The sequence below is a fragment of the Xyrauchen texanus genome, chromosome 16 (genome assembly GCF_025860055.1).
Source record: "Xyrauchen texanus isolate HMW12.3.18 chromosome 16, RBS_HiC_50CHRs, whole genome shotgun sequence".
Lineage (NCBI taxonomy): Eukaryota > Metazoa > Chordata > Actinopteri > Cypriniformes > Catostomidae > Xyrauchen > Xyrauchen texanus.
Window position 1 is genome coordinate 13809322 of NC_068291.1, and position 23442 is coordinate 13832763.

The following is a 23442-nucleotide window of genomic DNA, read 5'->3' on the forward strand; positions in this document are numbered from 1 at the left end:
CCAGAAAACTCTAGCGGAAAGCTCTTCTGATGTGCTGCTATGACTCAATAGGAGGACAGTGAACTGCTGAATGTGTACCTTACCTGAACCAGAAGTGTGATGGGTCCATTTTTGTCAACCTCCAGAATCTCTCCGTTCTTTGTTCCTACAAGAATGTGTCCATGACCCAACGATATGGCACGAATGGAGGGGTTGTCCTCTAAAAGCAAACCTGCAGGAGGGGACAGGTTATTAATAAACACCCATTCATGACCTTGGCATACTATTTATTAAACACAGAGAATACTCTTAGAGGATGTATGGTGTATTTGACCTGATTAGCTTTTATTGCACAAGTTACACAATGTCACATTGTTAAAGCTAAGAGGCTTCATATATGCATTTTTTGAATTAAGTTCAACATTGTCCTTGGTTACGAAAAAATTTGTCCCATTAATTTTCTCCAGAGTTATTTTGTGATAGGGACCAAGGCAGTCACAAGGAAAATCACATCAGCAAGCAGGAAAGGTGTTGAAGAGTGCATATTTGCATATGTGATCAAGTACGGCAGGGGAACCCCAGAGTATGTTGTAGAGGGAAACCCCACTATTGCAGCACAATGTATCTGTCGCATAGACCGCCCCGCTGTCAAAGGTAGTGAGAGCGGATGAGTGAGGAAGTCGGTTTCGGGCAGTGAAAGGTGCCCTCCACGACTTTGTCAGCTCATCATGCACCTCCGGGAAGAAAGGAACCGGGGATTGGGCATGGCTGTGAGCGGCGCCCTGAACCCAGGAACGGATCATCTAGCCACGAGGGCTGAGGGATGGACGATCCAGTCCAGCCCCACACTCACGGCAGCCCGGGCAAGCATAGCGGACAGCTCGGCTTCAGCCTCAGACTGGACCGCACACCCGAAGGCGCTAGCCCAGTCGAGTCCTCAGCGCCGGAGTCCACCAAGACGCTCTTCGGTGCAAGGACGAAACTCTCATCCAGCTCGGGGGCTCCGAAAGAGACATCAAACTGGCCATAAGGCGAGCCGGTCTCATCTCGGGTCTAGACGGGGGCAGACGAGCGTGCTGGTGAACGGGTGGTTGGCGGGAATTTACCCGCCGAAACCGCGCCCTATACCCGTGGAAGTGGCTTTCCCCTGGAAGAAGGAAACCATAAATGCTGCCTCGGTGTGATCTTTGCCCAGACATGTGAGGCAGAAGCGGAGAGGTAACGAACGCATCCAGGAATGACACAAAGACGGAAAGGCATCTTGAAAAAGACACGTCTTTAAAAAGACGTTCAACGTCAAAGTGCTTACTCTTTTAGAGAAATATATACTCTTTTTTTAGAGGGCTATCGAAGCACCCAGAGGGGTGTAGTCTGCACTGGCGTGCAGAAGAAGAGAAAAGCCACTGAAATGCTCCATATCTCCAACACAGTATGCTCTTTAGAAGTGAGTGGAACAGCAGTGGATTTTACTCAGCTCTCAGAAACACAAAAATCTGTCTGAACAGACACACGCTTCCCTCCTTTTATACCCGTATGTCCGGGGGAGGGCCATGCAAATTCTGTTCGCCAATTCTCTAAGGCTCTCAAGGGAGACCCCTAGTGTCACTACATCGACACAACGTCGAGTGAGTGACAGAAGGGGAACTATGCATATTATATATGTTTTTTGTCCATATTGCATAGACCTAATTTTAAGTATAAAAAAAACATATTTTAGTTTTAATATATTGCAAGATTACATTTACATATGAATATATAACCTATATCAAAATTAATTTGAGAGTTTAAAGAGAGACCTATGTAATTTGCTTCATGGGAGTGGACATTCACTGCTAAGCTCTTTTGCAGCAGTTTCCCACCCCCTCCCCCCAAAAAACTCATCTGTTTTTCATCTCACATTTGCTTTTTTATAATACTAATGTTAGGGTGGTAGGTTTTGTTGATTGTAGAACATGATGGAGCTTTTACCTTAAAAATGTCACATAGTCATTTTGCAAAAATGTCCCCATAGTCACCGGATTTTCAGGAGACCACTGAATGTATATGAATTCTTGACACCTGAATACCCAGGATTACATTTTCTCAGGGTTATAACAACCCAGTTTCAAGTTAGTGGCTTCTATAAGTAAAATATTATTAGTAACACTGGATGCATTCTTGTAAAAAGTTCTTGCATTGAAAACGAAAGTGCAATTGTAATATACTAGTTTAGTATATTTTTGCACAGTTTTCTACTTTTTTTAAATTCAAGGTTTAAATTTTTTTGCCAATTATTGTTTTGTGTTTCTACCTCACTGTGAAGTAATCAAAAAAAAACTCCAATCAAGAATATTTTATTCTCAAGTTATTCAACTTCAGTTTCAGGCCTGAAGATGCCATGGTAGCAGTGACTTCTCTGAAGCTCTCTCTTCAGGATTATGTGTAGTGTAGTTATTCACCAGGAATTTAACAATTCAACCAAATTATTTAATTTAATTTCATTTAAAGTTTAAATATTAGGTATAAAACTCACTTTTGGCAACTACAAAATTATATATGGTCACTTAACAACCTCTGAAATCAATGAAGGTCTGTGTTGAAAGGTTTATATTTTAACACTATCTATCTATTTCTTTATGGTGATAATTAATAGGATTTTTACTTCCTGAACCAAACTGTTGCACTTTGCTGCAGCTCAAAAATGTGAGGGAAAACTCACCTTTTGAGCCTGGGGCCAACACCGCTCTTTTGATGGCATACGTCTTGAGGCATCTCTCAAATGTGTCATCCCACAAAGCCACTATACCATCTTTTCCACCAGTAACAAAGCCCTATTGAAAAAAAAAAATGAGAACACATTACATTTCTGAAGCAGATAGTGGCTCCATTTCCTGTATGAAGTTGAATCTTGTACCTTCTCCAGGGCGTGCATGCTGAAAACAGGCCCGTCGTGAGCTTTGACCGTTTTTACTAAGAACATATCTCTCCAGATACAAATATCTCCGGTGCAGGTTCCAGAGAACACCATTTCTTCCGTCCAGCCATACACAGCGCACATCATGGTCTCAGTTTTTCCCATGCTGCCCTTCTTCCCAATCAGTCCACCCCCTGAGGAAATCACAAGCTTATTACATAAACATCAGCATCAGTCAGTGTTTCCCACACAATTCTGGTTACACTATTTTTTTGTCTGTTAATGAAAATTAATATTGTGCAAAAAAAAATGTTTACCTCACAAAATATGTTTGAAAACATTGTTGAAATTAATGATTAATTTAAGTGCACTCTCATGTATTTAGGGTGCAAGATATTTTTATATTTTAATACCTTTCACTTGGTGGCTACACAACTTGACATTTTTAAACTCACTAAATATTTATTTTTATATACACTCACCTAAAGGATTATTAGGAACACCTGTTCAATTTCTCATTAATGCAATTATCTAATCAACCAATCACATGGCAGTTGCTTCAATGCATTTAGGGGTGTGGTCCTGGTCAAGACAATCTCCTGAACTCCAAACTGAATGTCAGAATGGGAAAGAAAGGTGATTTAAGCAATTTTGAGCTGGCATGGTTGTTGGTGCCAGACGGGCCGGTCTGAGTATTTCACAATCTGCTCAGTTACTGGGATTTTCACGCACAACCATTTCTAGGGTTTACAAAGAATGGTGTGAAAAGGGAAAAACATCCAGTATGCGGCAGTCCTGTGGGCTAAAAATGCCTTGTTGATGCTAGAGGTCAGAGGAGAATGGGCCGACTGATTCAAGCTGATAGAAGAGCAACTTTGCCTGAAATAACCACTGCTACAACCGAGGTATGCAGCAAAGCATTTGTGAAGCCACAACACGCACAACCTTGAGGCGGATGGGCTACAACAGCAGAAGACCCCACCGGTACCACTCATCTCCACTACAAATAGGAAAAAGAGGCTACAATTTGCAAGAGCTCACCAAAATTGGACAGTTGAAGACTGGAAAAATGTTGCCTGGTCTGATGAGTCTCGATTTCTGTTGAGACATTCAGATGGTAGAGTCAGAATTTGGCATAAACAGAATGAGAACATGGATCCATCATGCCTTGTTACCACTGTGCAGGCTGGTGGTGGTGGTGTAATGGTGTGGTGGATGTCTTCTTGGCACACTTTAGGCCCCTTAGTGCCAATTGGGCATCGTTTAAATGCCACTGCCTACCTGAGCATTGTTTCTGACCATGTCCATCCCTTTATGGCCACCATGTACCCATCCTCTGATGGCTACTTCCAGCAGGATAATGCACCATGTCACAAAGCTCAAATCACTTCAAATTGGTTTCTTGAACATGACAATGAGTTCACTGTACTAAAATGGCCCCCACAGTCACCAGATCTCAACCCAATAGAGCATCTTTGGGATGTGGTGGAATGGGAGCTTCGAGCCCTGGATGTGCATCCCACAAATCTCCATCAACTGCAAGATGCTATCCTATCAATATGGGCCAACATTTCTAAAGAATGCTTTCAGCACCTTGTTGAATCAATGCCACGTAGAATTAAGGCAGTTCTGAAGGCGAAAGGGGGTCAAACACAGTATTAGTATGGTGTTCCTAATAATCCATTAGGTGAGTGTATATATATACATAATGCAATAAATTTACAAAACCAACATTGACACAAAAATTACATTTCTATGAACTTGACACATGCGTGTGCACAATAATTCATAAACCTCACAAGATGTTTAGTCTTACCTGCTCTATGCCAAAACTTTATGTGTTTCACTCCAGCTGTGATCAGTTTGTCTGGCATGTACGGGTTGATTTTAATGACAAATATTTTTTCCTTACTTCCCCTTTAAATGGATAAAAGAGACATAACCATTAAAAACAGGTACAGTATTTATTCACCAATGCAATAGCTGACACCAAAGTGTTAGCAACCAAACTGCCCTCAACACTGACAAGTTTAAAGTTTAAATTCAGTCATTATTTACTCACTCTCATGTCATTTCAAAGTATTTTGTCAGTGGAACAGAATCTTTAAAAGAATCTTTACAGAGATTTTGCCATACGACAACAGTTCATAGTCAATAAGAGCTGTCACGCTCTGAAAAGTACAAAAAACAAAAGTATCATTATAGTAGTTCTTATGAATCTGACGTGGATGCAGGCTAGATTATATGTACTTGTATGTACTACTTTAATGGCATTTTTATGGTGCCTTTATGGTGTTGTAATATTTTTAAATAGCTTTTTCTGAGCTTTACAGTCCCTGGATAGCAGTATGTATTGTTGTTGTACTGTATGGAAAAGAGATGAATCGCGATTGTACTTGTGTAAAATGAAAACGATTAACAGCATACAGGTTTATAACAACATGAGGGTGAATAAATAATGACAGAATTGTCATTTTTGGGTGATACATTCCTTTAAAGGTTCACAAGAAGCACTGTTGGGCTGTCTGCTGTGCTAATTCCTCTGTGTGAGTCGCAGCGGTGAAGGCAGCAGCACAGGGGACTCTGCATTAGGCCCCGGTGTGGAGGGGGCAGAGTACTGAGCAGCGGCTGCACTGTCAGGCCCTATTAACTTCCACCCGCACACCCACCCTTACTACCAGAGAAGGCCCCAGGGAGGAACTGACTTTAGCTCCGCACTACCTCTAAACTCAGGAGCAACCAGACAGGGAATAGAACTGCTTCAATTAATAAGAGCAAGCACATTCTCAGAGACTTAACTCAATTAAAGTAACAAGCCAAGACAGGACAGTGATTTTACCATGGTTTAGAAGTCTTGTTAGGCACAAAACTACAGTGGCAAGAAAAAGTATGTGAACCATTTGGAATTAGCAGGTTTTCTGCATTAATATGTCATAAAATGTGATCTCATCTTCATCAAAGTCACAAGTATAAACAAACACAATGTGCTTAAGCTAACAACACACAAACAATTATAATCTTTCATGTCTTTATTGAACACATCCCATTAAACATTCAAAGTGATGTGGAAAAAGTATGTGATTCCTTGGATTTAATAACTGGCGATGCTCATTTGGAAGCAATAACCTCATCCAAGCATTTCTGGTAGCTGTGGATTAGACCTGCACTATGTTCAGAAGAAATGTTGGACCATTCTTCAGAACTGCTTCAGCTCAGCCATATTCTTAGGATGTCTGGTGTGAATGTCCTTCCACAGCATTGTCCTGCCGCATCACCCAACTTCTACTAAGCTTAAGCTGGCACACAGCCATCCTGACATTATCCTGTAGGATATCTTGATAAGCTTGGGATTTCTTTTTTCCCTTGATGATGGCAAACGTCCCAGGCCGGAGGCAGCAAAGCAGCTCCAATTCATGATGCTCCCTCGACCGTACTTCATGTTGTGCTTTCATGTTGGTATGCAGTGCCCTTTTTTTGTCACATGTAGTGCTGCACATTCTTCCTAAACAATTAAACCTTAGTTTCATCAGTCTGCAAAACATTTCCCCAGGAGGTAGTGGAGTGTCAAGGTGGTACTTGGTGAACTTCAGGCATGCAGCAAGGTTTTTGTTGCAAAGCAGCAGCTTCCTTCATGGTGTCCTGCCAAACATACCATGCTTGTTAAATGTTTCCGTATAGTAGACTCATGAACATCAGAGATGTTAACCAAATCCAATGATTCCTTCAAGTCTTTAGCTGTCACTCTACGGTTATTTTTTTTTTTACCTCATTGAGCATTCTGCTGTGTTTTTTTTACAAGTCAAAGTAGCTCTAACCCACACCTACAATCTCGTTTTGTGAACTGGATGCCAGTTTGGCCAACTCCTGACTCTTCTTAGCTTTTGTTGATGTCTTTAACCTAGGGGTTCACTTACTTTTCTACAGCACTGTGAACGTTTAATGGGATGTGTTCAATAAAGAAATGAAAGATTCATTGTTTGTGTGTTGTTAGCTTAAGAACATTGTGTTTGTCTACACTTGTGACTTTGATGAAGATCACATTTTATGACCAATTAATGCAGAAAACCTGCTCACATACTTTTTCTTGCCATGTGAAAAACCCCTTAGCTGTTAAATTACTGTAACACATTGCCTCAAGTGGCTTATTGCTTTTACAAATTAGTGGCAAGAGCAATATGATAAAAGACACCAATTTTGAATAAATAATTCGATTTATTTAATAATTTTAATCACAATCAATAATTTTTCCAGCAAGTAATATCGTTCATTAACCTACATGATTCATCCAATCAGAAAAAAGCCACAACTTTCCTTTTTAAAGTCTTGACGTCTGTTGCACATTCTCAAGAGAAGATCAGCAGACTGGTAAATCATTAGTATACATTTTTGGGTGAAGTATTACTTCAAGACAATCAAAAGAACGTAATATAGTGCTTTTCAAATTTGTAGACCGATATATTGCACAATTTGGCAATTTGCATAGAAGGATGAAACTTCTGTTGTCTGTGCCATAAAAAAAAGAAAAAAGCAGCAGGCTTCCGCATTTGCTTCTGTGCTAATGACCATGCTGAGATGAAAGATTGTATGATAAACAGACTAATGTCATGAAGGAGTTTATAGAGAAGCTTATCTAATGTAATGTATAGACACCAAAGTATTTTTAGGGGATGTAGATACAAAAAGAGAACTAGGAACACTATTTCAAAGCATTGTGTCAATAAAAAAGTGAACCATTTGATGCCATAAAAACATTGCACAAACAAAATTGTTAATGAATATGTAGTTTCTCTTTCATTAAAACCCCATGAAATAAATAAATGGATGGATGGATGGATGGATGGATGGATGATGGACGGATGGATGGGTGTATGGTTTGAAGGATGAATGATGGACGGACAAATGAATAAATTGGTGGATGGAAGGATGGAAGGATGGATGGATGGACAATGAATGGGTGGGACATATCGAAGGACTTGTCCAATTGCGTCACAACCTAGAAAAAACATTATTTGCTAATGCTAATTGGTTACAAATGGTTAAGGAGAAGGCCATTCTCATTCAAGAGATCATTTTATTAGACAAAATTGTTCCTGGACGAGAAAGAATGTCCATTTTAAATATGAATATCTACTAAAAGTTCATTTTGTAAAATTTTAGGAGTACACTGCCACATAGATGGCCTCAAAGCTAACAGACATGGACTAAAAGCCACAAAACGCCAATTTTGAAAATGTCATGGGGTCCCTAATGCGTCAAAGCTCACAGTTGTTATTCACTCACCAAATGGTAGACAGCTTCTCTCCTTTCCTCCATTCCCACAAGACGATGGTATGATTGTCATCCAGACCCACTGAAGCTAGTCTTTTCCCATCCACTGTGAAGACACACACACACCATGCTGCTCTGATTACACTCAACATCAGCCACTAAATAACTCCATAACAGCGTAATCTCATTATGCCATCTCCGCCCCATTAACTACGAAACAAGACATCTCAAGTAATGTAATGTGACAGTTAACAAATGCATCGCTCCAGTGGGAATTTTAGTTGGATAGCGTCTAATGAGAATAATCATCTATGTTTAGGTCTGCGACATTGACAGGCATTAAGAGACTTATCGTTCTTGGATAAGAGAGGCTTTTCTAGACATTGGAATCTTTGAGTTAGACATGAAATTAGTAAGTGATTATGTACAGTATATTCACCTGGTCATTGTATCAAAATAAACCAAGACAGGGTGATCAGGACACCAACACGAAGCAATTTTTCTTTGTTTATTTGTTTATTTTTCTAAAATGACTGGCTGGCTGTACGTTATCCTGCTTATTACACAGCTTCTCAACAACTAAATAAATACATGGACATGAAATATTTATTTGAGATGAAAAGATTACATAATCTATTATCTTACTTGTAATGCATTACATTTAAAACAGTCCTACAAGGCCTCCATTTTTACTACAGTTGCTGGCTAAACATTTTGAGTTGCATATTCTAACTCGTGTTTATATGAAAATAGAGAGAGAGCAGAGTGATACAAAAGACAATAAAATAGCTTGGAAACAATCAATCATACAATTTAGAGGTCATTATATAAAAGATGTTAATCACAGAATGTAGTTTCACCAATCATAAACAAGTATTCCAGAGCGCAATACGTATATGCCTACTTTTTCAGCCATCTTGGTTCCAGAAGTATTTTTTCCCTTAATTTTTCCCATTGGGATTTCATAAAATAAAGAGTTCAAAATCATGAACTAAACCAACCAACTCCAAAGTGAATCACAACAATAAAAACTTTGATTTGAAGCAAAAAAGAATGTGAAAATCTAACAGAAAAACAAATTTGTACTGTATATTCAACGTTTTTCATGAGAATATGAAGTAATTTAATTAAAAACAATAGAAAATAGAAAACTATTGATTTAATGATGACTATGAGTATATAAACAATTTATTTCCACAGTAAGTTTAATGCAAAATATTGAGATATATACAAATATATAAGCAGTTTGAGATTGTAGGGAAACCCACTCAATTGGGTCATTCACAATGCATCATGGGAGAGGACAGTTGCCGTAGAGTTCTTTTGGGGCAATTTTCTGCAATTTTCTTATTGGTAAATCTTCCACTGCAGGATCATGGGGAGTGTAGTTCTTCAGCACAAATTCCAATATTAAACATGACTTTCTTTTTAAAAAAATTAAGTGATAATAATGTGTACTGATGGCTTCAAAAGGGGCATTAACCATCGATTAACAACCTCAGAGCTCACACTAGGTCTGTCTTTAAAGGTTTAAAAGTTATTGATAAATTTGTTTTTCCCCATGGAAAAAATAATGGGATTTTTACTTCCAGAACCAGACTGCTGCATTCTATGACCCAAGGCTACTACATAAATAGACCATGTTATGTACCATGAAACAATCAGTACTTTTAAAAAAATAATTTATTATCATAATTTGTGCACAGACACTCACAAATGCTCATTGCTCACCAATCTATAATTGAGGTATCATCAATTTTGGATTTACCTGCCCCTAAATGTTGCATAAAAGAAACTTTGATTGATGGTTTTACATCTTGGTGAGACTGTCTCTTCCTATCTATATGGGTTGATCTTGGCCAGAATAAGCTGCAAAGTAGAGAAGACTCTGAGATATAGTCAAAAGTATAATTCTATGAGATGAACATATAGATCACGGGTGCTGCCCAGAGTTGTTTGTGGGACTGAATCTGCTATTTCCAGACAGCTGCAAGACAGGCAGAATATTGAGAACAGGCTGATGATAGTTCCAAGGTGTACATGTGAATTTTGCTGTGGCACCCCCTATTAACCCTACCCTGGCCTGAAGGCCAACTCAGAGAAGCTCAGGAGGAGTTTCTTCCCCAAAGCTTTCAGCATTAATGAGGATGCCCATGGTACAACTCTCCACACAATACACATACACAGGCACACATATACACACAACATAACCATTCTACACAGACATCCCACACATACAGTACATTCCTATGGACAGTCAATTGCCATCTTGCACATCCATCCCTATTGACTGTTAATAGTTAACTCACATACTCTACATCTACACATATAAATATCTAAATATTATATACTGGATGGATGGATGGATGGATGGATGGATGGAAAAATCAGTGGATGGATGGACAAATGATGGATGAATAAATCAATGGATGGATGGACTGATGGACGAATGGGTGGATGGATGGATAAATGGATGGATGTATAGATGGATGGATGTATGGATGGATGGATAGATAAATGGGTGGATGGATGGATAAATTAATGGATGTATGGATGGATGGATAGATAAATGGGTGGATGGATGGATAAATGGATGGATGTATAGATGGATGTATGGATAAATGGGTGGATGGATGGATAAATTAATGGATGTATGGCTGGATGGATGGATGATGGAAAAATGGATGGATATATGGGTGGATGAACAGATGGATGATGGATATATGGAAGAATGGATACATTGATGGATGGATGGATAAATTAATGGATAAATAGATGAATGGATGGATGATGGAAAAATGGATGGATATATGGGTTGATGAACAGATGGATGATGGATATATGGAAGAATGGATACATTGATGGATGGATGGATAAATGGATTGACTGATTGATTGAATCTGTGCAAATTCTATGCAGAAGTTAAATGCTTACAGTTAGGGCTTTTGAAAATTTCCTAGCCATAATTCTGATGAATAGCTTTAACAAGCACCACTAATTAAGATATGATTCTCTGACACTTCTTGTTAACTGAACATACCATACCTGAGAAGTCAAGTGCACACACTCCAAACTGGTGAAATCCTTTAAGAACAGACATCGGCTTTAAAAATTCTGTTTCCCAAATATGAATGGAAGAATCTCGGCCCACCTTGATAAGAAGCAAACATGGATATCAATTCGTCCAGACCATATGATAAAATCAGGCAGACTTTTATAATTTGCTTTTAGATATCATTAAAGATCAACAGAGAAAACTCTCTGCTCTGCAAGCATGCTCTTTGAATGTACCTGGCCTGTGGCTACATAGTCTTTGACAGGGTGTATGGCCAGACAAAGAATGTCATCATCATGTCCCAGGTAAAAGCGTTGTGTGTTCTGCTGTCTATTGTACACCACACCCACAGCAGCCACATGATACACAATCTCACCAGTCTGAGTGTAGAAGAGGTTACTCCTGCAGTCATAACCTCTGTAACTAAAACACACATAAACACATTACACATATTTATACATACAAATGGTGTATGTTCTTAGGCTTAATCTGTAACTCTTAATCCATTAGATGATTTATGGAGGCACCTTAAACAAAGTAATTTTTTTTAATAAAAGTTGTTTAAAAGGTGTGTTGTAAATATAACTGGTTTAAGTTTACTCCCAGGTACAACTACAAAACTTCCACACACTCTCAGTGGATAAAAACTAGGTTGTCTGGCAAAAGACAAATACATCACCATCTCCTTTGACAGTCCTGCTTTCTGTACTCCAACTCATCTCCATCAGTGCTTGTGACATGAGCTAGTTTATAACTATTTTCTGTCTGTCATGTCTGTCACACTGAACATAAAGTTAACCTAAAAATGTGCTTCATGTGGTCTAAATCTAAACTAACAGGTTTAATTTGAGTAAAAATATAAATACATTTAAAAAATGACATGTCTGAATCAACTAGAATATATTAGGTTGCACCAACAAATACATTTTAAGTGTTAGATCAGGTAGAAATAGCTCCTTATGGTAACAACTGCAGGTTACCACTTTTAAAGTATACATTATGAAAGATGAATGAAAGATGAACTACATTTTTTTTCTTGGTTTCCAGTAAAATATCTACACAAGATAAATTTACTTAGAAGCAAAACTGTGCAAGAAAATACAACATCTTTTCAGATCATACATCTTGTTTATAGCATAAACTTTATTACTTTTTGTTATATTTATGCCTAAAACAAGAAAATCTGCCATTTGGGTAAGAAAATAAACTCAATCCAAGATTACTTGAATAGAAGTCTAATATCGCAAGTAAATTGATTTAGCTTTAAGGATGATTACATATTCTCTTATTTTTACAGCAAATGCTGAACATTTTTGATGGCACTTAAAGTGATAGTTCAACCAAAAATGAAAACTCTCTCATCATTTATTCCCCCTCATGCCATCCCATATGAGTATGACGTTCTTTCTTCTGCTGAACACAAATGAAGATTTTTAGATGATAATTCTCCTCCCTGCTCAGTAGGTGGCGATATGCATGAAGAATGTGAATCGCCAAAAACAAAAGAAAAATGTGACAGTGAAAGTTAAAGTGGAGATTTATAGTAAACATTTTTTATATTGATCTGTTTCTCACACACACCTATCATATCGCTTCTGAAGATATGGATTTAACGACTGGAGTCATATGGATTAATTTTATGCTGCCTTTATTTGGTTTTTGGACCCTTTTTGGAAGTTATTTTTGGAAGTTCTGGTCACCATTCACTACAGAGCTGAAATATTTTTCTAAAAACCTTCGTTTGTGTTCAGCAGAAGAAAGTCATACGCATCTGGGATGGCATGAGGATGAGTAAATGATGAGATAGTTTAAATTTTTGGGTGAATTATACCTTTAAGCATAACCTAATCAACTTCACTAAGGTGTTCTACCAGGTCAACCTCATCCTTGCCGGATGGCAGTACAGTAGACCTGCCACTAAAACAAGCTTGACCAACTTCAAACTCCTAGAGACCAAAAACGGCTAACATCTGAACTTGTTTTCTAACTGAACATTCTAGAATGATTTTCATTATTACCAAACCATACCCTCACTTCTGTATGTTTATGTTTGGAAGACAACCTTGGAATTGTTACAACTGATTTGCTGTCTGTTCAGCACTTTTGACTGGACAGCTTCTCTGAAAACAAACTCTTAAATTCTTGAGTGAAAATAACAAAAAGTAGGAATGGTATCATTCAGAACAAACAGTGATGAGCATCAGTACTGTATTGGGTGATCTGTGGTAGCTCTTACCCATGGATAAAGTGCAACCTCATTCCACTGGCTGGAGCTTTTTCCCTCTTCTTCATGGTCATGGCACGATGCTTCTCTTTACACTGCTCTTTAAGCTGAGGTAGATCTTCTTTGTAAACCTAGACAGGAACATCTGATCATCAAACACTCACAAAATTCACAGATTAGAACAGATGAGCATGCAGATCTTATCACAGCACCCAGTAAGGATCTGCTGCCAGGTTTCGTCAAAGATTTATTTGGCTCATTTCAGAGTTCAAGTCTTCAAGTCAAGAGCTCTCTAGACCACATAATCATGGCCGTGGTCTGGATATCTAGGTCTCAAAACCTAAAGTCTTTACCTGGATCTGGGTCCAAGATTATGGTCTCAGAGAATTGTGCAATCTATTTCCAATGTATTAAAAGTGATAATTACCTCAAGCACAGGTCGGTGAATTTATCTTGACTATTACTGAGAATTCACAAGAATTCCATAGCTCAATATTCTCTTTTGCAGTTCATTAACTGACAACCTTGTTTTTGGGCAAACAGGTTTTTGTCTGGGTTTTGGGGTTAAGTCTTGGTCTGGGTCCAATCTTGACTCCAACTCTGGTTCATTTTAAAAGCTTTAATAGCCATGACATTACATACCTGTCGCCGGTATGTAAGCTGTGTTTCCTGTTCGATTTCAGAGTCCATCTCAGGCACGTCTGACTGTTCTGAGTCAGATTCCTCGCTGTGTGAGTCGACCAATGTCTCTGTAAGATATGCAGTGGAGAAAACATAATCATTTGTATTGATTATGCTGTTTAAGCATTCCACTCAAATTCAACTGAATTAACAAATTAGCAATGATTCTATTCATCTTAATTTCCTGAGAAACCCAGAGCCATAGTCACTTTTAAGTGCTACCCCTCCCCTTCATAGATTTATCAAGCAGAAAACTGCTGATAACACATAAACAGAACTGCCAATGTGAGCAGTGTGAAAACTATTAGGAAAATGAAAAGCTACGGTACATATTAGATTGCATAAGTAAAAAAGGTTCTTTTCTTAATCCAGTGTATATTTCAGCACCATAGGCATTGGACCATGTGGAGCGGAGGGGGGCGGGGCCGGTCGGAATATCGCGCCCCGGTCCCCAATCAGCCTGATGAGGCGCGCGAGGGATAAAGGCGGCCGGTGACGATTGTTCGAGAGAGAGAGAATTACGGACATGTCCGTCATGTGTGTTTGTTTATGTGTTTTTGAGTTTCTCATTAAAATATAATTTATGTTGACAAGCCGGTTCTCGCCTCCTCCTTGCCCATCCTTCAACTGTGTTACAGACCATAAGAGGGAAAAGTTGTATCTAATCCAAATTGTTATTTTTTATCTATTATTTTTATTCGAAATCAGATACTAGCTATCATATACAATAATAATTAGACTGAAGATGTAGTGGTCTCACTCAAGATTTGACTACTGGTTCTAAAAAAATTCATTAAACTTTTAAGAGACAGGGCAAAAACATTACTGTGCAATGTAATCTCTGCTTTCAAAAATATCCTGTCCACTGCAAAGATTCTACATCAAATTTAAAGAAGCATTTGGAGATGTGCTTGCATGTTTCCTCAGTTTCACATTACATATCTAAACAACTCATGGTGAACACATTTGAATTACTATTTGAATTATCACCCTGTGTGTCATGTAACCATATTTCGCTATGTCTTTGGAAGGGTTTTGTCCATCAAATGCATCAAAGCAAAGAAATACACACAATTGATTATTCACAATGTTATCCACACATAAATACTGAAACGAATATTTTAGTGTGGTATAGTTAGTTTGTAATGAGGAAATTTCCAGAGTAAGACCATGCTTGTTTAACGCATTGTTCTAGAAACTCCCATAAGAAATGCATGACAAACTCAAACATATTTGAGTCTGTCATTGATGGAGTAACAACAGCTCTATCAGCATCACGAGGCAAAACATGCAACTCCCCATTTTTTACACCATGTAAATACATTTGTGTTCCATGCTTCTGAATTTGTGAAAGTGCAGCACTATGGATACAACGTGTGCAAAAAAATCTGTTAAAACTAAAAGTTGGTCAGAATATGTTTAAAGGTGAATAAACTTAAAACATCAGTAAAAATCAGGTAGCTACAGCAATGTGAGGAACAAAATATACATATAAAAAAATACATATTTTAAATAGGACCTATAAAAACAACACCTAAAAAAATAAATTAATACATGTTAAGTATAAACACAAATCTTAGAGAGCAGATATTTGCAGATAGAAGAGTTTTGGTTATTCTGCAGAGTAATTGTTCATGTTTTCACTCTGTGTCAGTTTTTTTGGTTGTTTATGTCGGCAGAGTCTGAATTCCTTCCCCAGATTGTTCTTGATAAAACATGAAAGTCTTATGCTTTGACAAGCACTGTTTCTGCCATCCATTAAACTAAGTAAGCCTCAACGACTCAAATAGCCACCAAGTAATATTTTTTTACAAATTATTTTCTGGGTTTCTGTCAAATGTGAGTATTATTCACCACGGTGTACGATCTGTGTCTAATAATATCCTACTGTTATAAGAAAAACAGCACTGGAGTACCCAGTAATGCATTGCTAAATTAATTATGCAGATTATTGTGTACTGTTTATAGCTTTACTGTTTGCTGATTTTACATACACTGCTGTTATTTGTCATTTGGTGATTATACAAAGGTCTTCATATTCTAGGTTAGTGTCGAAGTCTGTTTCCCCTTAGGTTAGTGTTGAAGTCTATTCCCCCTATGCTTCCCCTTAGGTTAGTGTCAAAGTTTGTTCCCCCTATATTTCCCCTTAGGTTAGTGTAAAAGTCTGTTCCCCCTATGTTTCCCCTTAGGTTAGTGTCAAAGTCTGTTCCCCCTATGTTTCCCCTTAGGTTAGTGTCAAAGTCTGTTCCCCCTATTTTCCCTTAAGGTTAGTGTCAAAGTCTGTTCCCCCTATTTTCCCTTAGGTTAGTGTCAAAGTCTGTTCCCCCTATTTTCCCTTAGGTTAGTGTCGAAGTCTGTTTCACCAATGTTTCGCCTTACGATTAGTGTCCAAGTCTGTTCCCCCTGTGTTTCCCCTTAGGTTAGTGTCAAAGTCTGTTCCCCCTATTTCCCCTTAGGTTAGTGTCAAAGTCTGTTCCCCCTATTTCCCCTTTAGGTTAGTGTCAAAGTCTGTTCCCCCTATGTTTCCCCTTAATGTTAGTGTTGAAGTCTGTTCCCACTATGTTTCGCCTTAGGTTAGTGTCGAAGTCTGTTCCCCTATTTTCCCTTGGGTTAGTGTCGAAGTCTGTTCCTCCTATGTTTCCCCTTAAATTAGTGTCAAAGCCTGTTCCCCCTATATTTCCCCTTAGGTTAGTGTCAAAGTCTGTTCCCCTATTTCCCTTTAGGTTAGTGTCAAAGTCTGTTCCCCCTATGTTTCCCCTTAATGTTAGTGTTGAAGTCTGTTCCCACTATGTTTCCCCTTAGGTTAGTGTCGAAGTCTGTTCCCACTATGTTTCGCCCTAGGTTAGTGTCGAAGTCTGTTCCTCCTATATTTCCCCTTAGGTTAGTGTCAAAGCCTGTTCCCCCTATATTTCCCCTTAGGTTAGTGTCAAAATCTGTTCCCCCTATTTCCCCTTTAGGTTAGTGTCAAAGTCTGTTCCCCCTATGTTTCCCCTTAGGTTAGTGTCGAAGTCTGTTCCCCCTATTTCCCCATAGGTTAGTGACAAAGTCTGTTCCCCCTATGTTTCCCCTTAGGTTAGTGTCAAAGTCTGTTCCCCCCATTTTCCTTTAGGTTAGTGTCGAAGTCTGTTCCCTCAATGTTTCGCCTTACGATTAGTGTCCAAGTCTGTTCCCCCTGTGTTTCCCCTTAGGTTAGTGTTGAAGTCTGTTCCCCCTATTTTCCCTTAAAGTTAGTGTCAAAGTCTGTTCCCCCTATTTTCCCTTAGGTTAGTGTCGAAGTCTGTTTCACCAATGTTTCGCCTTACGATTAGTGTCCAAGTCTGTTCCCCCTGTGTTTCCCCTTAGGTTAGTGTCAAAGTCTGTTCCCACTATTTCCCCTTAGGTTAGTGTCAAAGTCTGTTCCCCCTATTTCCCCTTTAGGTTAGTGTCAAAGTCTGTTCCCCCATGTTTCCCCTTAATGTTAGTGTTGAAGTCTGTTCCCACTATGTTTCGCCTTAGGTTAGTGTCGAAGTCTGTTTCCCTATTTTCCCTTGGGTTAGTGTCGAAGTCTGTTCCTCCTATGTTTCCCCTTAAATTAGTGTCAAAGCCTGTTCCCCCTATATTTCCCCTTAGGTTAGTGTCAAAGTCTGTTCCCCTATTTCCCTTTAGGTTAGTGTCAAAGTCTGTTCCCCCTATGTTTCCCCTTAATGTTAGTGTTGAAGTCTGTTCCCACTATGTTTCCCCTTAGGTTAGTGTCAAAGTCTGTTCCCACTATGTTTCGCCCTAGGTTAGTGTCGAAGTCTGTTCCTCCTATATTTCCCCTTAGGTTAGTGTCAAAGCCTGTTCCCCCTATATTTCCCCTTAGGTTAGTGTCAAAATCTGTTCCCCCTATTTCCCCTTTAGGTTAGTGTCAAAGTCTGTTCCCCCTATGTTTCCCCTTAGGTTAGTGTCGAAGTCTGTTCCCCCTATTTCCCCATAGGTTAGTGACAAAGTCTGTTCCCCCTATGTTTCCCCTTAGGTTAGTGTCAAAGTCTGTTCCCCCTATTTTCCTTTAGGTTAGTGTCGAAGTCTGTTCCCTCAATGTTTCGCCTTACGATTAGTGTCCAAGTCTGTTCCCCCTGTGTTTCCCCTTAGGTTAGTGTTGAAGTCTGTTCCCCCTATTTTCCCTTAAAGTTAGTGTCAAAGTCTGTTCCCCCTATTTTCCCTTAGGTTAGTGTCGAAGTCTGTTCCCCCAATGTTTCGCCTTACGATTAGTGTCCAAGTCTGTTCCCCCTGTGTTTCCCCTTAGGTTAGTGTTGAAGTCTGTTCCCCCTATTTTCCCTTAAAGTTAGTGTCAATGTCTGTTCCCCCTATTTTCCCTTAGGTTAGTGTCGAAGTCTGTTCCCCCAATGTTTCGCCTTACGATTAGTGTCCAAGTCTGTTCCCCCTGTGTTTCCCCTTAGGTTAGTGTCGAAGTCTGTTCCCCCTATTTCCCCATAGGTTAGTGTCAAAGTCTGTTCCCCCTATGTTTCCCCTTAGGTTAGTGTCAAAGTCTGTTCCCACTATTTTCCCTTAGGTTAGTGTCGAAGTCTGTTCCCCCAATGTTTCGCCTTACGATTAGTGTCCAAGTCTGTTCCCCCTGTGTTTCCCCTTAGGTTAGTGTTGAAGTCTGTTCCCCCTATTTTCCCTTAGGTTAGTGTCGAAGTCTGTTCCCCCAATGTTTCGCCTTACGATTAGTGTCCAAGTCTGTTCCCCCCGTGTTTCCACTTAGGTTAGTGTCGAAGTCTGTTCCCCCTATTTCCCCATAGGTTAGTGTCGAAGTCTGTTCCCCCTATTTCCCATTTAGGTTAGTGTCAAAGTCTGTTCCCCCTATTTCCCCTTAGGTTAGTGTCAAAGTCTGTTCCCCCTATTTCCCCTTTAGGTTAGTGTCAAAGTCTGTTCCCCCTATGTTTCCCCTTAATGTTAGAGTTGAAGTCTGTTCCCACTATGTTTCGCCTTAGGATAGTGTCGAAGTCTGTTCCCCTATTTTCCCTTGGGTTAGTGTCGAAGTCTGTTCATCCTATGTTTCCCCTTAAATTAGTGTCAAAGCCTGTTCCCACTATATTTCCCCTTAGGTTAGTGTCAAAGTCTGTTCCCCCTATTTCCCCTTTAGGTTAGTGTCAAAGTCTGTTCCCCATATGTTTCCCCTTAGGTTAGTATCGAAGTCTGTTCCCACTATGTTTCGCCCTAGGTTAGTGTCGAAGTCTGTTCCTCCTATGTTTCACCTTAGGTTAGTGTCAAAGCCTGTTCCCCCTATATTTCCCCTTAGGTTAGTGTCAAAGTCTGTTCCCCCTATATTTCCCCTTAGGTTAGTGTCGAAGTCTGTTCCCCCTATTTCCCCATAGGTTAGTGACAAAGTCTGTTCCCCCTATGTTTCCCCTTAGGTTAGTGTCAAAGTCTGTTCCCCCTATTTTCCCTTAGGTTAGTGTCGAAGTCTGTTCCCTCAATGTTTCGCCTTACGATTAGTGTCCAAGTCTGTTCCCCCTGTGTTTCCCCTTAGGTTAGTGTTGAAGTCTGTTCCCCCTATTTTCCCTTAAAGTTAGTGTCAAAGTCTGTTCCCCTTATTTTCCCTTAGGTTAGTGTCGAAGTCTGTTCCCCCAATGTTTCGCCTTACGATTAGTGTCCAAGTCTGTTCCCCCCTGTGTTTCCCCTTAGGTTAGTGTCGAAGTCTGTTCCCCCTATTTCCCCATACATTAGTGTCGAAGTCTGTTCCCCCTATTTCCCCTTAGGTTAGTGTCAAAAGTCTGTTCCCCATTTCCCCTTTAGGTTAGTGTTAAAGTCTGTTCCCCCTATGTTTCCCCTTAGGTTAGTGTCGAAGTCTGTTCCCACTATGTTTCGCCCTAGGTTAGTGTCGAAGTCTGTTCCTCCTATGTTTCCCCTTAGGTTAGTATCAAAGCCTGTTACCCCTATATTTCCCCTTAGGTTAGTTTCAAAGTCTGTTCCCCCTATTTCCCCTTTAGGTTAGTGTCAAAGTCTGTTCCCCCTATGTTTCCCCTTAGGTTAGTGTCGGAGTCTGTTCCCCCTATTTCCCCATAGGTTAGTGACAAAGTCTGTTCCCCCTATGTTTCCCCTTAGGTTAGTGTCAAAGTCTGTTCCCCTATTTTCCCTTGGGTTAGTGTCGAAGTCTGTTCCTCCTATGTTTCCCCTTAAATTAGTGTCAAAGCCTGTTCCCCCTATATTTCCCCTTAGGTTAGTGTCAAAGTCTGTTCCCCCTATTTCCCCTTTAAGTTAGTGTCAAAGTCTGTTCCCCCTATGTTTCCCCTTAGGTTAGTGTCGAAGTCTGTTCCCACTATGTTTCGCCCTAGGTTAGTGTCGAAGTCTGTTCCTCCTATTTTTCCCCTTAGGTTAGTGTCAAAGCCTGTTCCCCCTATATTTCCCCTTAGGTTAGTGTCAAAGTCTGTTCCCCCATTTTCCCTTAGGTTAGTGTCGAAGTCTGTTCCCCAATGTTTCGCCTTACGATTAGTGTTGAAGTCTGTTCCCCCTATTTTCCCTTAAAGTTAGTGTCAAAGTCTGTTCCCCCTATTTTCCCTTAGGTTAGTGTCGAAGTCTGTTCCCCCAATGTTTCGCCTTACGATTAGTGTCAAAGTCTGTTCCCCCCTGTGTTTCCCCTTAGGTTAGTGTCGAAGTCTGTTCCCCCTATTTCCCCATAGGTTAGTGTCAAAGTCTGTTCCCCCTATGTTTCCCCTTAGGTTAGTGTCAAAGTCTGTTCCACCATTTACCCTTAGGTTAGTGTCGAAGTCTGTTGCCCCAATGTTTCGCCTTACGATTAGTGTCCAAGTCTGTTCCCCCTGTGTTTCCCCTTAGGTTAGTGTTGAAGTCTGTTCCCCCTATTTTCCCTTAAAGTTAGTGTCAAAGTCTGTTCCCCCTATTTTCCCTTAGGTTAGTGTCGAAGTCTGTTCCCCCTATTTCCCCATAGGTTAGTGTCGAAGTCTGTTCCCCCTATTTCCCCTTTAGGTTAGTGTCAAAGTCTGTTCCCCCTATGTTTCCCCTTAGGTTAGTGTCAAAGTCTGTTCCCCCTATTTCCCCTTTAGGTTATTGTCAAAGTCTGTTGCCCCTATGTTTCTCCTTAGGTTAGTGTCGAAGTCTGTTCCCCCTATTTCCCCTTTAGGTTAGTGTCAAAGTCTGTTCCCCCTATGTTTCCCCTTAGGTTAGTGTCGAAGTCTGTTCCCACTATGTTTCGCCCTAGGTTAGTGTCGAAGTCTGTTCCTCCTATGTTTCCCCTTAGGTTAGTGTCAAAGCCTGTTCCCCCTATATTTCCCCTTAGGTTAGTGTCAAAGTCTGTTCCCCCCTATTTGCCCTTTAGGTTAGTGTCAAAGTCTGTTCCCCCTATGTTTCCCCTTAGGTAAGTGTCAAAGTCTGTTCCCCCTATTTCCTCATAGGTTAGTGACAAAGTCTGTTCCCCCTATGTTTCCCCTTAGGTTAGTGTCAAAGTCTGTTCCCCCTATTTTCCCTTAGGTTAGTGTGGAAGTCTGTTCCCCCAATGTTTCGCCTTACGATTAGTGTCCAAGTCTGTTCCCCCTGTGTTTCCCCTTAAGTTAGTGTTGAAGTCTGTTCTCCCTATTTTCCCTTAAAGTTAGTGTCAAAGTCTGTTCCCCCTATTTTCCCTTAGGTTAGTGTCGAAGTCTGTTCCCCCAATGTTTCGCCTTACGATTAGTGTCCAAGTCTGTTCCCCCCTGTGTTTCCCCTTAGGTTAGTGTCGAAGTCTGTTCCCTCTATTTCCCCATAGGTTAGTGTCAAAGTCTGTTCCCCCTATGTTTCCCCTTAGGTTAGTGTCAAAGTCTGTTCCCCCTATTTTCCCTTAGGTTAGTGTCGAAGTCTGTTCCCCCAATGTTTCGCCTTACGATTAGTGTCCAAGTCTGTTCCCCCTGTGATTCCCCTTAGGTTAGTGTTGAAGTCTGTTCCCCCTATTTTCCCTTAAAGTTAGTGTTGAAGTCTGTTCCCCCAATGTTTCGCCTTACGATTAGTGTCCAAGTCAGTTCCCCCCTGTGTTTCCCCTTAGGTTAGTGTCGAAGTCTGTTCCCCCTATTTCCCCATAGGTTAGTGTCGAAGTCTGTTCCCCCTATTTCCCCTTTAGGTTAGTGTCAAAGTCTGTTCCCCCTATTTCCCCTTAGGTTAGTGTCAAAGTCTGTTCCCCCTATTTCCCCTTTAGGTTAGTGTCAAAGTCTGTTCCCCCTATGTTTCCCCTTAATGTTAGTGTTGAAGTCTGTTCCCACTATGTTTCGCCTTAGGTTAGTGTCGAAGTCTGTTCCCCTATTTTCCCTTGGGTTAGTGTCGAAGTCTGTTCCTCCTATGTTTCCCCTTAAATTAGTGTCAAAGCCTGTTCCCCCTATATTTCCCCTTAGGTTAGTGTCAAAGTCTGTTCCCCCTATTTCCCCTTTAGGTTAGTGTCAAAGTATGTTCCCCCTATGTTTCCCCTTAGGTTAGTGTCGAAGTCTGTTCCCACTATGTTTCGCCCTAGGTTAGTGTCGAAGTCTGTTCCTCCTATGTTTCCCCTTAGGTTAGTGTAAAAGCCTGTTCCCCCTATATTTCCCCTTAGGTTAGTGTCAAAGTCTGTTCCCCCTATTTCCCCTTTAGGTTAGTGTCAAAGTCTGTTCCCCCTATGTTTCCCCTTATGTTAGTGTCAAAGTCTGTTCCCCCTATTTCCCCTTAGGTTAGTGTCAAAGTCTGTTCCCCCTATTTCCCCTTTAGGTTAGTGTCAAAGTCTGTTCCCCTATTTCCCCTTTAGGTTAGTGTCGAAGTCTGTTCGCACTATGTTTCGCCCTAGGTTAGTGTCGAAGTCTGTTCCTCCTATGTTTCCCCTTAGGTTAGTGTCAAAGCCTGTTCCCCTATATTTCCCCTTAGGTTAGTGTCAAAGTCTGTTCCCCCTATTTGCCCTTTAGGTTAGTGTCAAAGTCTGTTCCCCCTATGTTTCCACTTAGGTAAGTGTCAAAGTCTGTTCCCCCTATTTCCTCATAGGTTAGTGACAAAGTCTGTTCCCCCTATGTTTCCCCTTAGGTTAGTGTCAAAGTCTGTTCCACCTATTTTCCCTTAGGTTAGTGTCGAAGTCTGTTCCCCCAATGTTTCGCCTTACGATTAGTGTCCAAGTCTGTTCCCCCTGTGTTTCCCCTTAAGTTAGTGTTGAAGTCTGTTCCCCCTATTTTCCCTTAAAGTTAGTGTCAAAGTCTGTTCCCCCTATTTTCCCTTAGGTTAGTGTCGAAGTCTGTTCCCCCAATGTTTCGCCTTACGATTAGTGTCCAAGTCTGTTCCCCTGTGTTTCCCCTTAGGTTAGTGTCGAAGTCTGTTCCCCCTATTTCCCCATAGGTTAGTGTCAAAGTCTGTTCCCCCTATGTTTCCCCTTAGGTTAGTGTC

The 23442-nt window shown here is 40.3% G+C and overlaps 1 protein-coding gene across 4 annotated transcripts in view; it reads right to left on the reverse strand.

Annotated features, from left to right (window-relative positions):
* The window catches only part of LOC127657359 (echinoderm microtubule-associated protein-like 5), a 167683-nt gene that overhangs the window by 49167 nt on the left and 95074 nt on the right, over positions 1–23442 (reverse strand). For all 4 annotated transcript variants that reach the window (XM_052146108.1, XM_052146105.1, XM_052146106.1 and 1 more), the window contains exons 12-20: positions 14062–14168; positions 13432–13550; positions 11432–11618; positions 11186–11291; positions 8153–8246; positions 4689–4789; positions 2873–3066; positions 2678–2789; positions 84–211 (exon numbers count right to left, since the gene is read on the reverse strand). In XM_052146108.1, coding sequence (XP_052002068.1) covers positions 84–211; positions 2678–2789; positions 2873–3066; positions 4689–4789; positions 8153–8246; positions 11186–11291; positions 11432–11618; positions 13432–13550; positions 14062–14168 — 1148 coding nt within the window. The remainder of the gene's footprint in view (positions 1–83; positions 212–2677; positions 2790–2872; positions 3067–4688; positions 4790–8152; positions 8247–11185; positions 11292–11431; positions 11619–13431; positions 13551–14061; positions 14169–23442) is intronic.